Source organism: Cherax quadricarinatus, chromosome 35 (assembly GCF_038502225.1).
Source record: "Cherax quadricarinatus isolate ZL_2023a chromosome 35, ASM3850222v1, whole genome shotgun sequence".
Taxonomy (NCBI): domain Eukaryota; kingdom Metazoa; phylum Arthropoda; class Malacostraca; order Decapoda; family Parastacidae; genus Cherax; species Cherax quadricarinatus.
Window position 1 is genome coordinate 5,379,524 of NC_091326.1, and position 13,914 is coordinate 5,393,437.

A 13,914-nucleotide genomic window follows, 5' to 3' on the forward strand; every position below is an offset into this window, starting at 1 on the left:
AGACTGTTCAACTGCCTCCCAGCATACATAAGGGGGATTACCAACAGACCCCTGGCAGTCTTCAAGCTGGCACTGGACAAGCACCTAAAGTCGGTACCCGACCAGCCAGGCTGTGGCTTGTACGTTGGTTTGCATGCAGCCAGCAGTAACAGCCTGGTTGATCAGGCTCCGATTCACCAGGAGGCCTGGTCACAGACTGGGCCGCAGGGGCGTTGACCCCCAGAACTCTCTCCAGGTAAACTCCAGGTCCAGGTAAACAGGTGTGAAGGTAGGTATACTCTCTCACAGGCCCACCTCTGAAGCATACACACTGAAATTTTAAAGGAAACTAACCTAATACACCAACTTTAATTTCAGTTTTACTCTTACACTAGGCCCCACTTCCATTAGCCCCTAATTTTGTTCACTGCTACCCCTCACTAACTTTTAACATTCACACATCCCTCCTTGCAGTGCTGTATGACCCTTATGGATTTAGCCCTTAAATTAATAATAATAATAATAATGAGTGAGTGTAAAACGAAAGCCTGTAATTGTTTTACATGATGGTAGTATTGCTGGTGTCCATTTTTCTGTCTCATAAACATGCAAGGTTTCAGGTACGTCTTGCTACTTCTACTTACACTTAGGTCACACTACACATACATGTTTTTTTTTTTTCAACAAGTCGGCCGTCTCCCACCGAGGCAGGGTGACCCAAAAAAGAAAGAAAATCCCCAAAAAGAAAATACTTTCATCATCATTCAACACTTTCACCACACTCACACATTATCACTGTTTTTGCAGAGGTGCCCAGAATACAACAGTTTAGAAGCATATATGTATAAAGATACACAACATATCCCTCCAAACTGCCAATATCCCAACCAAGCATATATACACACACACACCCCTCTGGGTTTTCTTCTATTTTCTTACTAGTTCTTGTTCTTGTTTATTTCCTCTTACCTCCATGGGGAAGTGGAACAGAATTCGTCCTCCGTAAGCCATGCGTGTTGTCAGAGGCAACTAAAATGCCAGGAGCAAGGGGCTAGCAACCCCTTCTCCTCTATAAATTACTAAATTTAAAAAGAGAAACTTTTGTTTTTCTTTTTGAGCCACCCTGCCTCGGTGGGATACAGCCGGTTTGTTGGAAAAAAAAAAGAAAAAGAAAAAAAAAAAATAATAATAAACCAAAGAAGCCTACTGTGCAGGCAAGATGTTTCAGCAATAAAGATGCCCAGATGCTGCCCGTGTCTCTTATTCTTCAAAATTTTGGTACTGTATACCATGGATATAAAAAGCAAATGTATGGTTATATACCCACATACAAGAAAACTTGTGAATGGAGGCTTAACTAGCTAAAATTGAACAAAATCAAGTAATGCAAGGATTAAGAGATAAATAATAAAAATGCAACTTAAAAAATTAAAGAAGCTTTAAGGCTTTCCCTGCAACAAATGCATAAAATATTAAGCAGAGCAGTAATTACAAGGGAAGCAACAGATTAGAAACTGGCTTAAAATAATGCTCAAGCAGAGAAGGAAATTAATGGTTTATTACAGTAAATTAATATGGAAGGTGGTTATGCAGATATACCTAAGCATATGACAGAAATAGAGCAGCAGGTGCAGCTAGCTCAGGATATTTCTGAATTTAACAGCAAGAGCTTAGAGTGGAAACTCTTACAGAGTCTAAATCAAATACATACTAGAGATAGTTTTGAAAAAAAAAAAAAAAAAAAAAAAAAAAAAAAAAAAAAAAAAAAAAAGAGAAAAGCTGGATATTGAACATCAGGAGATATTAGCTAAACAATTTAATGCTAGTCTAGTCAAGAAAATGTTATAAGAGGAGTTATCATGGGGAAGCACTAAACCCATAGGGATTATGAAGCTCCTGTAGGGGAAGGGAAGAGAGTGGAAGGCATTTAGGCTCAATTCAAGGAACTGGAGCACAGGTTAAATTCCCTAGATCAAGAGCCTCTCATCATCATGTAAGAAACTCCCTTGAGGGGAGGGTATAGATAATGTTGCTTCTCTACATATTTTAGCAATGAAATAGTTTGACTGTACAATACTGAGTGGATTTTAGGAGATAGTATTATGCCGTGCAAATAATAAAACTAACCAAGCCTAAAGAAACCCACCTAACAAAAAAATAACCTAGTGTAACTTTACTCCATCATTGGTCTTTGCTTAAGGCTGCTGTCTATGTTTATATTACTTTAATTAGCCAGGCTGCAGTTAATTCATTGACCTCATAACTCATACTACTTATCACAGTATCATTTGAGGAAACCATTTTTTCAATTTAATAAAAGGTTTAACATATATTCAAAATTCAAATAGCTTTTATTTAAAAAATCTGAGGATATCCTAAGAAGGTAACATACCTTGCACGGTATCTCATATTCTGAAATAAAGAAAATAAATGGAACCATATTCCTGCAGGTGTATCATCTTAAATAATATACAATAATTGTTTTTCTTGTACAATATATTTTATTTACATTTTTCATTTTATCAACAAAAATTACAAAATTTCATATTATTAACCCTTAAATGGTCCAAACATATATATACTATGCCCCGAATATTTTGGAAAAAAAAAAAAAAAAAAATTAGGGTCAGTACTTACCGAGATATGAGGCGGAGAAGTTGGCACTGGATGCTCAAGTGACAGCAACATGGAGTCCTGCCGCTTGCAGAAGTGTTGCCGATATACCTTTTTTTCTATTTTTCATATCTTATGTAATTTTTATGTTCTGATTAATTAAAAGTTGTAGTAGTTCTTGTCATTTTATAACCAATCTTTGTTCTGACACTAGTATTTGGTACTGAAATTGTACTCAAATTGTCACACACTGACAGGTTGACATTTACACCTGCCTTAGCCATTTACTATTGTCTTGGAATATATACAAAGTATTTACATATCCCAGCAATGTTTTGGATATATGGAAGTAAATGAGGAGGAGGAGGAGGGAGGAGGAGGGAGGAGAAGGAGGAAGGAGGAGGGAGGAGAAGGAGGAGGGAGGAGAAGGAGGAGGGAGGAGAAGGAGGAGGAGAAGGAGGAGGGAGGAGAAGGAGGAGGGAGGAGAAGGAGGAGAAAGGAGGAAGAGGAGGAGGGAGGAGGAGGAGGGAGAAGGAGGAGGGAGGAGGAGGAGGAGGGAGGAGAAGGAGGAGGAGGGAGGAGGAGGAGGAGGAGGGAGGAGGAGGAGGGAGGAGAAGGAGGAGGAGGGAGAAGGAGGAGGAGGGAGGAGGAGGAGGAGGAGGAGGGAGGTGGAGGAGGGAGGAGGAGGGAGGAGAAGGAGGAGGGAGGGAGGAGGAGGAGGGAGGAAGAGGAGGAAGAGGGAGGAGGAAGGAGGAGGGAGGAGGAAAAGGGAGGAGGAGGAAGAGAAGGAGGAGGGAGGAGGTGGAGAGAGGAGGAAGGAGGAGGAAGGAGGAGGAGTGGAAGAGGGAGGAGGAAGAGGTAGGAGTGGAAGAGGGAGGAGGAAGAGGGAGGAGGAAGAGGGAGGAGGAAGAGGGAGGAGGAGGAGGGAGGAGGAGGGAGGAGGAGGGAGGAGGGAGGAGGTGGGAGGAGGAGGGAGGAGGAGGAGGGAGGAGAAGGAGGAGGAGGGTGGAGAAGGAGGAGGAGGGAGGAGAAGGAGGAGGAGGGAGGAGAGGAGGAGGAGGGAGGAGAAGGAGGAGAAGGAGGAGGGAGGGAGGAGGAGGAGGGAGAAGGAGGAGGAGGGAGGAGGAGGAGGGAGGAGGAGGGAGGAGGAGGGAGGAGGAGGGATGAGGAGGGAGGAGGAGGTGGAGGGAGGACGAGGAGGGAGGAGAAGGAGGAGGGAGGAGAAGGAGGGAGGAGGAGGAGGGAGGTGGAGGAGGGAGGAGGAAGAGGAGGGAGGAGGAAGAGGAGGGAGGAGGAAGAGGAGGGAGGAGGAAGAGGAGGGAGGAGGATGAGGAGGGAGGAGGGAGGAGGAAGAGGAGGGAGGAGGAGGGAGGAGGAGGTGGGTGGAGGAGGGAGGAGGGAGGGAGGAGGGAGGGAGGAGGGAGGGAGGAGGAGGGAGGAGGAGGGAGGAGGGAGGGAGGAGGGAGGGAGGAGAGGGAGGAGGAGGGAGGAGGGAGGAGGAGGAGGAGGGAGGAGGAAGGAGGAGGAGGGAGGAGAAGGAGGGAGAAGGAGGGAGGAGGAGGAGGGAGGAGGAGGAGGAGGGAGGAGGAGGAGGGAGGAAGAGGAGGAGGGAAAGGAGGGAGAAGGAGGGAAAGGAGGGAGGAAGGAGGAGGGAGGAAGAAGGAGGAGGAAAAGGAGGGAGGAAGAGGAGGAGGGGGGAGGAGAATAATAATACATAATAATAATAGGTAATAATAAGTTCCTCCATGGGGAAGAATAATAATAATAGGTAATAATAAGTTCCACCATGGGGAAGAATAATAATAATAGGTAATAATAAGTTCCACCATGGGGAAGAATAATAATAATAGGTAATAATAAGTTCCTCCATGGGGAAGAATAATAATAATAGGTAATAATAAGTTCCTCCATGGGGAAGAATAATAATAATAGGTAATAATAAGTTCCTCCATGGGGAAGAATAATAATAATAGGTAATAATAAGTTCCTCCATGGGGAAGAATAATAATAATAGGTAATAATAAGTTCCACCATGGGGAAGAATAATAATAATAATAATTGGTAATAAGAAGTTCCTCCATGGGGAAGAATAATAATAATAGGTAATAATAAGTTCCTCCATGGGGAAGTGGAACAGAATTCTTCCTCCGAAAGCCATGTGTGTTGTACGAGGCGACTAAAATGCCAGGAGCAAGGGGCTAGTAACCCCTTCTCCTGTATATTACTAAATGTAAAAGGAGAAACTTTCGTTTTTCCTTTTGGGCCACCCCGCCTCGGTGGGATACGGCCCGTGTGTTGAAAGAAAGAAAGAAGAATAATAAGTTCCCTTGAAGCATGACAAACAAAGTCCACCCCTGACAGTGACATGATGAGATAACAACTGAAAGAGCTGACGTTTGATGAGCATACACGAGGGTGGGGGAGGGTGCAGCTGATAAGAAAAGATTAGAGATATTTGATGAACATCCCCCTCACTTTGTTTTCACTGGTACACAAACATGTCTGTCTGTCTATTTGTCTGTCTGTCAAGCTTCCTGTCTATCGGTCTAGCTCTCTGTCTCAGAGAGCCACAAGACTGCGTCCACGTTTGCTCACATCTTCAAGCAGAATACAGTATAGCACTTTGTCTGAATTTTTTGGGTTATCCTAGGTAATTTACACTATACATACTTGTATTTACGTGTACCTGTGAGACAGGGATAGACAGACAAGATAGAAAGAGAGACAGATTGAGAGATACAGAGATAGACAGACACACAGACAGACAGAGGAAGAGACAGACAGACCCTAAACTTGGGGTTAACATCACTTTCCTCTTAAAAGAGGAGTGTTAATATGACATTACATCAGTGAATCCTTAGTGTTTGCCACACTGTTTGCTCAAGCTGGCGCTTAATTTAACTGGCGCTCCCACAAGGTACTAAGGAGACCCAGATTTTTATAATACCACACACACTGAGTGTTAGGACCTATTCTATGCTGACAAGTCATCTCAGGCCAATCATGCCAAATTTGAAGGCACGAAAAATAAAACGTATATATACCTTTGCGGCGCTACGCGTAAGAACATATATATACGTTTGGACCGTTTAAGGGTTAATACATCTTATGAAATAACGTGTTACAAATTTTCTTTCTCAAAAGTGTATTACAGTACAATGAGCTTAGATCAACCTAATGTTTGTATAACATTTTTTTAAACATTTTTTTTAAATATACAAATGGAAAATGCATTACTGATAATTACCATGGTTGTTGAAATGGAACATGGGGCCCATGAGGTCCTCCCAAAGGTGGCCTTTTCCTATGGGAATTGTCATAGCCACTTTGTTGGATCTGCCCTGGTGGTCCAAAAGGAGGCGGCCTTCCATCATACCAGTTTTTCTCCCCTTGTTCATTAAAATTATTTTGAAACTGATTACCTCGAGATGGATAACCTCTATCATGAACAGGTGTATAATTTGGCAAATCCTGTACACCTGGTTTGTTGTACCTTGGTAGACCCTCTGGACCTTCTGGGATACTGCTATGAGAGCCACCTTGTCCAAAATGTTTATTATAATCACTTCCATAGAAATCTTTGTCAAAAGATTCTGAAAATCTTTGCTGAGCATAACGTGAGCTTGAAGTGAAACTTGAACCATCCCTTGCTGTACAAGGCCTACCAACAAATGACATCCTGTTCTGTGAATCAGCAGTCTGATTATGTGAAGATTCAAATTCTCTAAATGCTTCAGTAAGACCAACTGGAGATTTTGAGCTTCCTTGATAAGTGGGTGGTTTTTCTCTCTCAGGTTCTGCTCGATGTAAATTTTCTGGTGGATAGCTATCTGAAAAACCTGTTTTTACAAGGGGATTATATATTATAGGTTCATTTTGCATACTGGACTTTGTTTGCCGAGTTGAAATCGTCTCTGCATTCCGATTTGCTGGAGGATTAGTGACAGGATGCTGTATATCCTTACTGGCAACAGAATCTCTGGACAGTTCATTAGATTGCTTTTGAGAATTGTTGGCATTTGATGGGGTCATTATCTTTTTCCCAGCACTTTTCGCACTTTTCTGCATTTCTTCACGCAGCTTCATTACTTTATTGCTATCAGTCGCCTCTAATTTTTTTAGGTAAGTGGTAAGAGCCTGCTGTTCCTCTGGGCTTAATGAGCGGAAATTTGCCAGAAGTGACCTTAAGTCTTCTAATGATAATTTTTCCATATCTTTTGCAGTTTCATCTTCATATGCTGACTGTAACATAGACAAGCCAAGACTTTTGGAAGAACTATCATGACCAGAACTAGTAGATGATGTATGATTACTTGACATAGCTGATGGGAACAGAGACTTGTTTGACCGAGATGTATCTGATAGTGTACTAAATTTTTGTGGCTTTTCCCTTAAAGGACTATCTGCAACTGAACCACAGACAGGTTCTGTAAATGAACCACAAACAGGTTCAACTGAAGTACAAGCAGGTTCAACTGAGTTATGGACAGATTCTGCAGCTGAACTATGAACAGGCTCTGAAACTGAACTATAAATAGGTTGTGAAACATTTGAAGGGGTGTCTTGAGCTTGCTTTGTTGCTTGCTCTATAAAAATTTTTGCATGAGTAGCAGAAACTGCAATTAGTATATTTTGCAAATCTTCTTCACTTGCATTTGAGTTACCAACGTTTAAGAGATGTTGTGCAATGTATTGCGCAACTTGTATTTTATCTTTACCAAGAGTTGCTCTAGCAATGCTAGTAATATCCAATCCAAGGTATTTTTCTTTATTTGCAAATTTTTCCGCTTCTGATTGCAGCCACATTGCTCTTTCAACAGCCATCTGAGTGCGCACTAAAACTGAAACTCCTAAAATTCTTGCAGAAACTTGTGAACTTAATTTCTCTCTTGCATAACGAACTAGGACAAAATTATCTGGATCACTAAAGAGATCCATTGCATCACCACCATTCTGAGTTTTTTCAATAGCTTTATCAAGAAGGATTGTGATAGCAGGACCAAAAGAACCAAGCTGATCTTCTAATTCATTTAGAAGTTTCAAAGTTCCAATAACAGAAAATTCCTCTTCGTAAGTGTTAGGAGGGTCAACTTGAGTATTGTTGACTTCCTTAGGAGGGGAAGGATTTTTAGCACTTTTACTAACTCTTTCATCTTCCCAAGGGCTTGGTGATCTGTCAATGCGACTAGCTGTATCTTTTCTAACAGGGCTCCATGATGAATTGACTTTTGTATCTGTTTTATGAGAGTCAAAATTTTTCCTTAATTCTAAATCAGGATCATCCATGTTAAACTTCCTCAAAAGGGAATATCGTCTGGATTTAAATTCATTGGTCATCAGTTCTTTGATTCGTTGACGCCAAAAAATTGCCCATTCACTTTTGAAATCATGACTAAATGCATCAATCCCCTTTTCTTCCAGTTCACCACACCGACGTTCCCAGAAGATCTTCCACTCACGATTGTAGTCAGGATGAGCTTCAGGTTGCTTGTCATACAGTACCTAATGGGAAAAAATTTAGAGTTAAACTTTTATATTTGATGTCAACAGACTGGAGAGAGGGAGTAAGGAAGAAGTAAATGTTTTCAGATACTTGGGAGCTAACATGTCAGCAAATGGGTTTATGAAGGATGAGGTTAACCATAGAATTGATGAAGGAAACAAGGTGAATGGTGAGTTGAGGTATCTGTGGAGACAAAATATGTTAGCCATGTCAGTGAAGGGAATGTATGAAAGTATAGTGGTACCAACACTCTTATATGGGTGTGAAGCTTGGGTTGAGAATGCTGCAGCGAGGAGGCGGTTGGAGGCAATGGAGATGTCCTGTCTAAGGGCAATGTGTGGTGCAAATGTTATGCAGAGAATTCGAAGTGTGAAAATTAAGAGGTGTGGAGTTAATAAGAGTATTTATTAGTCAGAGGGCTGAAGAGGGGTTGTTGAGGTGGTCTGGTCATTTAGAGATAATGCATCAAAGTAGAATGACATGGAGAGCGTATAAATCTGTAGGGGAAGGAAGGCGGGGTAGGGGTCGTCCTTGAAAAGGTTGGGGGGGGGGGGTAAAGGATGTTTTGTGGGCAAGGGGCTTGGACATCCAGCAAGCGTGCATGAGCATGTTAGATACGAGTAAATGGAGATGAATGGTTTTTGGGACCTGACAAGGTGTTGGAGTGTGAGCAGGGTAATATTTAGTGAAGGGATTCAGGGAAACTGGTTATTTTTATATAGCCGGACTTGAGTTCTGGAAATGGGAAGTACAATGCCTGCACTTTAAAGGAGGGGTTTGGGATATTGGCAGTTTGGAGGGATGTGTAATAGGATGGTATATATATAATTGGGGCCCTGATATTATATTCTATATGGAGTTTATTATATTATTTCAGGTAACTTTTTATATTGTATTTTTATATATGCTTCTAAGCTGTTGTATCTGGGTGCCTCAGCAAAAAGTGATTATGTATGAGTGAGGTGAAAGTGTTGAATGATGAAAATATTTTCGGTTTTGGGACTTTTTTTCTTTCTTTTTGGGTCACCCTGCCTAGGTGGAAGACGGCCGACTTGAAAAAAAAAAAATGATAACTTTACTTATGTGTACCTGTGAGAGACAGACAGAGATACAGAGAGACAGATACAGATGGAGAGAGAGCCAAATTCAGTCAGCCAGGCAGCCAACCACCCACCAAGCCAGCTAGCCAGCCGAATATGTATTACACGTTCCAGAGTCGTTTCTCTTTACTTAGGGCATAGGTTGTAGGACTACCATTGGTCTTCTCCCATTCCACTGTGTCGACAATACTTAAAGATAACAGAAACATACAATACTGTACGAGATGTAAAATCTACAATACAGTCCACTACCATGTATACATAATATACAGTACATAAATGACTGAGAAGAAGCTGGATGTCCTGGCTTTAAGTGACACAAAGCTGAAGGGGTTGGGAGAGTTTCAGTGGAGAGGAATAAATGGGATTAGGTCATGGGTTTCAAATACAGTTAGAGCTAAAGAAGTAGCAATAATATTGAAGGATAAGCTATGGCAGGAAAAGAGGGACTATAAATGTATTAATTCAAGGATTATGTGGAGTAAAATAAAGGTTGGATGTGAAAAGTGGGTTATAGTATGCATATATGCACCTGGAGAAGAGAGAAGTGTAGAGGAGAGAGATTGATTTTGGGAAATGTTGAGTAAATGCATGGGGAGTTTTGAGCCAAGTGTGAGAGTAATAGTGGTTGGGGATTTGAATGCTAAAGTGGGCAAAAAAAAATGTTGTGGAGGGAGTAGTACGTAAATTTGGGCTGCCAGGGGCAAATGAAAATGGGGAGCCTTTAATTGAGCTATGTGTAGAAAGAGGTTTAGTAATAAGTAATACATATTTTATGAAGAAGAGGATAAATAAATATACAAGGTATGATACAGCACGTAATGAAAGTAGTTTGTTAGATTATGTATTGGTGGATAAAAGGTTCATGGGTAGGCTCCAGGATGTACACGTTTATAGAGGGGAAACTACTAATATATTGGCTCATTATTTAGTTGTAGCTACAGTGAGAGTAAGAGGTAGATGGGAAAAGAGGAAAATGGCAACAACAAGTAAGAGGGAGGTGAAAGTGTATAAACTACGGGTGGAGGAAGTTATGGTGAGATATAAGCAACTATTGGCAGAAGGGTGGTCTGGTGCAAGTATGAGTAGTTGGGGGGGGGGGGGGCAGTTGAAGAGGGTTGGAATAGTTTTAAAAATGCAGTATTAGAATGTTGGGCAGAAGTTTGTGGTTACAGGAGGGTGAGTGCAGGAGTAAAGAGGAGTGATTGGTGGAATGAAGAAGTAAAGAATGTGATAAAAGAGAAAGTTAGCTTATGAGAGGTTTTTACAAAGCAGAAGTGTTATAAGAAGAGTAGAGTATATGGAGAGTAAAAGAAAGGTGAAGAGAGTAGTGAGAGAATGCAAAAAGAGAGCAGATGATAGAGTGGGAGAGGCACTGTCAAGAAATTTTAATGAAAATAAGAAAAATTTTTGGAGTTAAACAAGTTAAGAAAGCCTAGGGAACGAATGGATTTGTCAGTTAAAAAGAGTAGGGGGAGTTAGTAGATGCGAAGATGGAGGTATTGGGTAGATGGCGAGAATATTTTGAGGAACTTTTAAATGCCAATGAAGAAAGGGAGGCGGTAATTTCATGCACTGGCCAGGGAGGTTACCATCTTTTAGGAGTGAAGAACAGGATGTGAGTATGGGGGAGGTGCGTGAGGCATTACGTAGAATGATAAGGGGTAAAGCAGCTGGAACTGACGAGATCATGACAGAAATGTTAAAAGCAGGGGGGACATATTGTTGGAGTGGTTGGTATTTTTGTTTAATAAATGTATAAAAGAGGGGAAGGTACCTAGGGAGTGGCAGAGACCATGTATAGTTCCTTTATATAAAGGGAAGGGGGACGAAAGAGATTGTAAAACTTATAGAGGAATAAGTTTACCGAGTATACCAGGAAAAGTGTACAGTAGGGTTATTATTGAAAGAATTAGAGGTAGGACAGAATGTAGAACTGCAGATGAGCAAGGAGGTTTTAGAATGGGTAGGGGATGTGTAGATCAAGTGTTTACATTGAAGCATATATGTGAACAGTATTTAGATAAAGGTAGGGAAGTTTTTATTGCATTTATGGATTTAGAAAAGGCATATGATAGAGTGGATAGGGGAGCAATGTGACAGATGTTGCAAGTATATGGAATAGGTGGTAAGTTACTAAATGCTGTAAAGAGTTTTTATGAGGATAGTGAGGGTGTGTGGAAGAGAGGGAGACTACTTCCCAGTAAAAGTAGGTCTTAGACAGGGATATGTAATGTCACCATGGCTGTTTAATATATTTATAGATGGGGCTGTAAAAGAAGTAAATGCTAGGGTGTTTGGGAGAGGGGTGGGATTAAATTATGGGGAATCAAATACAAAATGGGAATTGACAGTTACTTTTTGCTGATGATACTGTGCTTATGGAAGATTCTAAAGAAAAACTGCAAAGGTTAGTGGATGAGTTTGGGAGTGTGTGCAAAGGTAGAAAGTTGAAAGTGAGCATAGAAAAGAGTAAAGTGATGAGGTTATCAAGTGATTTAGATAAAGAAAAATTGGATATCAAATTGGGGAGGAGGAATATGGAAGAAGTGAATGTTTTCAGATATTTGGGAATTGACGTGTCAGCAGATGGACTTATGAAGGATGAGGTTAATCATACAACTGATGAGGAAAAAAAGGCGAGTGGTGCGTTGAGGTATATGTGGAGACAAACGTTATCTATGGAGGCCAAGACAGGAATGTATGAAAGTATATTAGTACCAACTCTCTTATATGGGTGTGAAGCTTGGGTTGTAAATGCTGCAGTGAGGAGGAGGTTGGAGGCAGTGGAGATGTCCTGTGTAAGGGCAATGTGTGGTGTAAATATTATGCGGAAAATTTGGAGTGTGGAAATTAGGAGAAGGCGTGGAGTTAATAAAAGTATTAGTCAGAGGGCTGAAGAGGGGTTGTTGAGGTGGTTTGGTCATTTAGAGAGAATGGATCAAAGTAGAATGACATGGAGGGTGTATAAATCTGTAGGGGAAGGAAGGCAGGGGGTCGTCCTCGAGAAGGTTGGAAGGGCTAAGAGAGGTTTTGTGGGCGAGGGGCTTGGACTTCCAGCAAGCATGTGTGTGTTCGATAGGAGTGAATGGAGACGAATGGTATTTGGGATCTGACAAGCTGTTGGAGTGTGAGCAGGGCAATATTTAGTGAAGGGATTTTTATATAGCCAGACTTGAGTTCGGGAAATGGGAAGTGCAATGCCTGCAATCTAAAGGAGGGGTTCGGGATATTGACAGTTTGGAGGGATATGTTGTGTATCTTTATACGTACAGTGGACCCCCGCATAGCGACTTTAATCCGTGCAAGAGGGCTGATTGTTATGCGAAATGATCGGTATGCGAATGAATTTTCCCCATAAGAAATAATGGAAATCAAATTAATCCGTGCAAGACACCCAAAAGTATGAAAAAAAAAAATTTTACCACATGAAATATACATTTTCCTACACACAAAGAGAAGGATACATGCACAATAGTAGAGTAGTACATGCACAATAGTAGAGTAGTACATGCACAATATATATTGTGCATGTACTACTCTACTAAATGAAGAATAAATGACACTTACCTTTATTGAAGATGCAGCAATGACTGATGAGACACTGTGTCCTGGGAGTGCCTTTTCCTCCTGAGTACTGTAGGTCCTGTTTGGCATTTTCTTCCAGAACAGGCCTTATCACACTGTGTATGCCACTACGATTCTTAAATCTCTCAAACCAACCTTTGCTGGCTTTAAATTCACCAATATGAGCACTAGTTCCAGGCATTTTCCCCTGTTCACCTGGGTGTTAGTCGACTGGTGTGGGTTGCATCCTGGGAGACAAGATTAAGGACCCCAATGGAAATAAGTTAGACAGTCTTCGATGACACTGACTTTTTTGGGTTATCCTGGGTGGCAAATCCTCTGGGGTTAATTGTTTCTTGGTATTCTCAATAAGCCACACCAACAACGGTGCTACAGCAGCAGCAGCAGCAGCTGACAGTACTACAGCAGCAGCTGACAGTGCTACAGCAGCAGCAGACGGTACTACAGCAGCAGCTGACGGTGGTACAGCAGCAGCAGACGATGCTACAGCAGCAGCAGACGGTACTACAGCAGCAGCTGACGGTGGTACAGCAGCAGCAGCAGCTGACAGTGCAGCAGCAGACGATGCTACAGCAGCAGCTGACGGTGGTACAGCAGCAGCTGACAGTGCTACAGCAGACGATGCTACAGCAGCAGCAGCAGCTGATGGTGGTACAGCAGCAGCAGCAGCTGACAGTGCAGCAGCAGCAGCTGACGGTGGTACAGCAGCAGCAGCAGCTGTACCACCAATAGTAGCGATGGTTGATTGCGGTTTATTATACAACCTGGCCAGCTCGGAGACACGCACACCACTTTCATACTTATCAATGATCTTTTTCTTCATCTCTATAGTAATTCTCACCCTTATTGCTGTAGGGTTGGCACTGGAAGCTTTCTTGGGGCCCATGGTCACTTATTTTGCAGATAAAATCACCAAAAACACTGTAATAATACGAAATGTTCCGATTATATGCTTGGATGTTACCGCGGAGGCTGGCTGGTAAACAATGCCACCGGCGGCACATGTGAGGCTGGCTAAGGGCGCACATTGGACGCATCTCGGACGAAGAGCGGTGAGCGGGTTTTTGAGCGGTATGCGAGGCAAAATTTTTGCGAAAAAAGCGAGCGGTATGCGGATTGAACGTTATGCGA

The 13,914-nt window shown here is 42.0% G+C and overlaps 1 protein-coding gene across 1 annotated transcript in view; it reads right to left on the minus strand.

Moving 5' to 3' along the window:
• Positions 1-2,318: 2,318 nt before the first annotated feature.
• Positions 2,319-13,914, minus strand: part of LOC128695046 (uncharacterized) — a gene marked incomplete in the record, with an annotated part of 159,169 nt that continues 147,573 nt past the window's right edge. The window contains 2 exon segments of the mRNA XM_070091331.1: positions 2,319-2,391; positions 5,840-8,094. Coding sequence (XP_069947432.1) covers position 2,391; positions 5,840-8,094 — 2,256 coding nt within the window.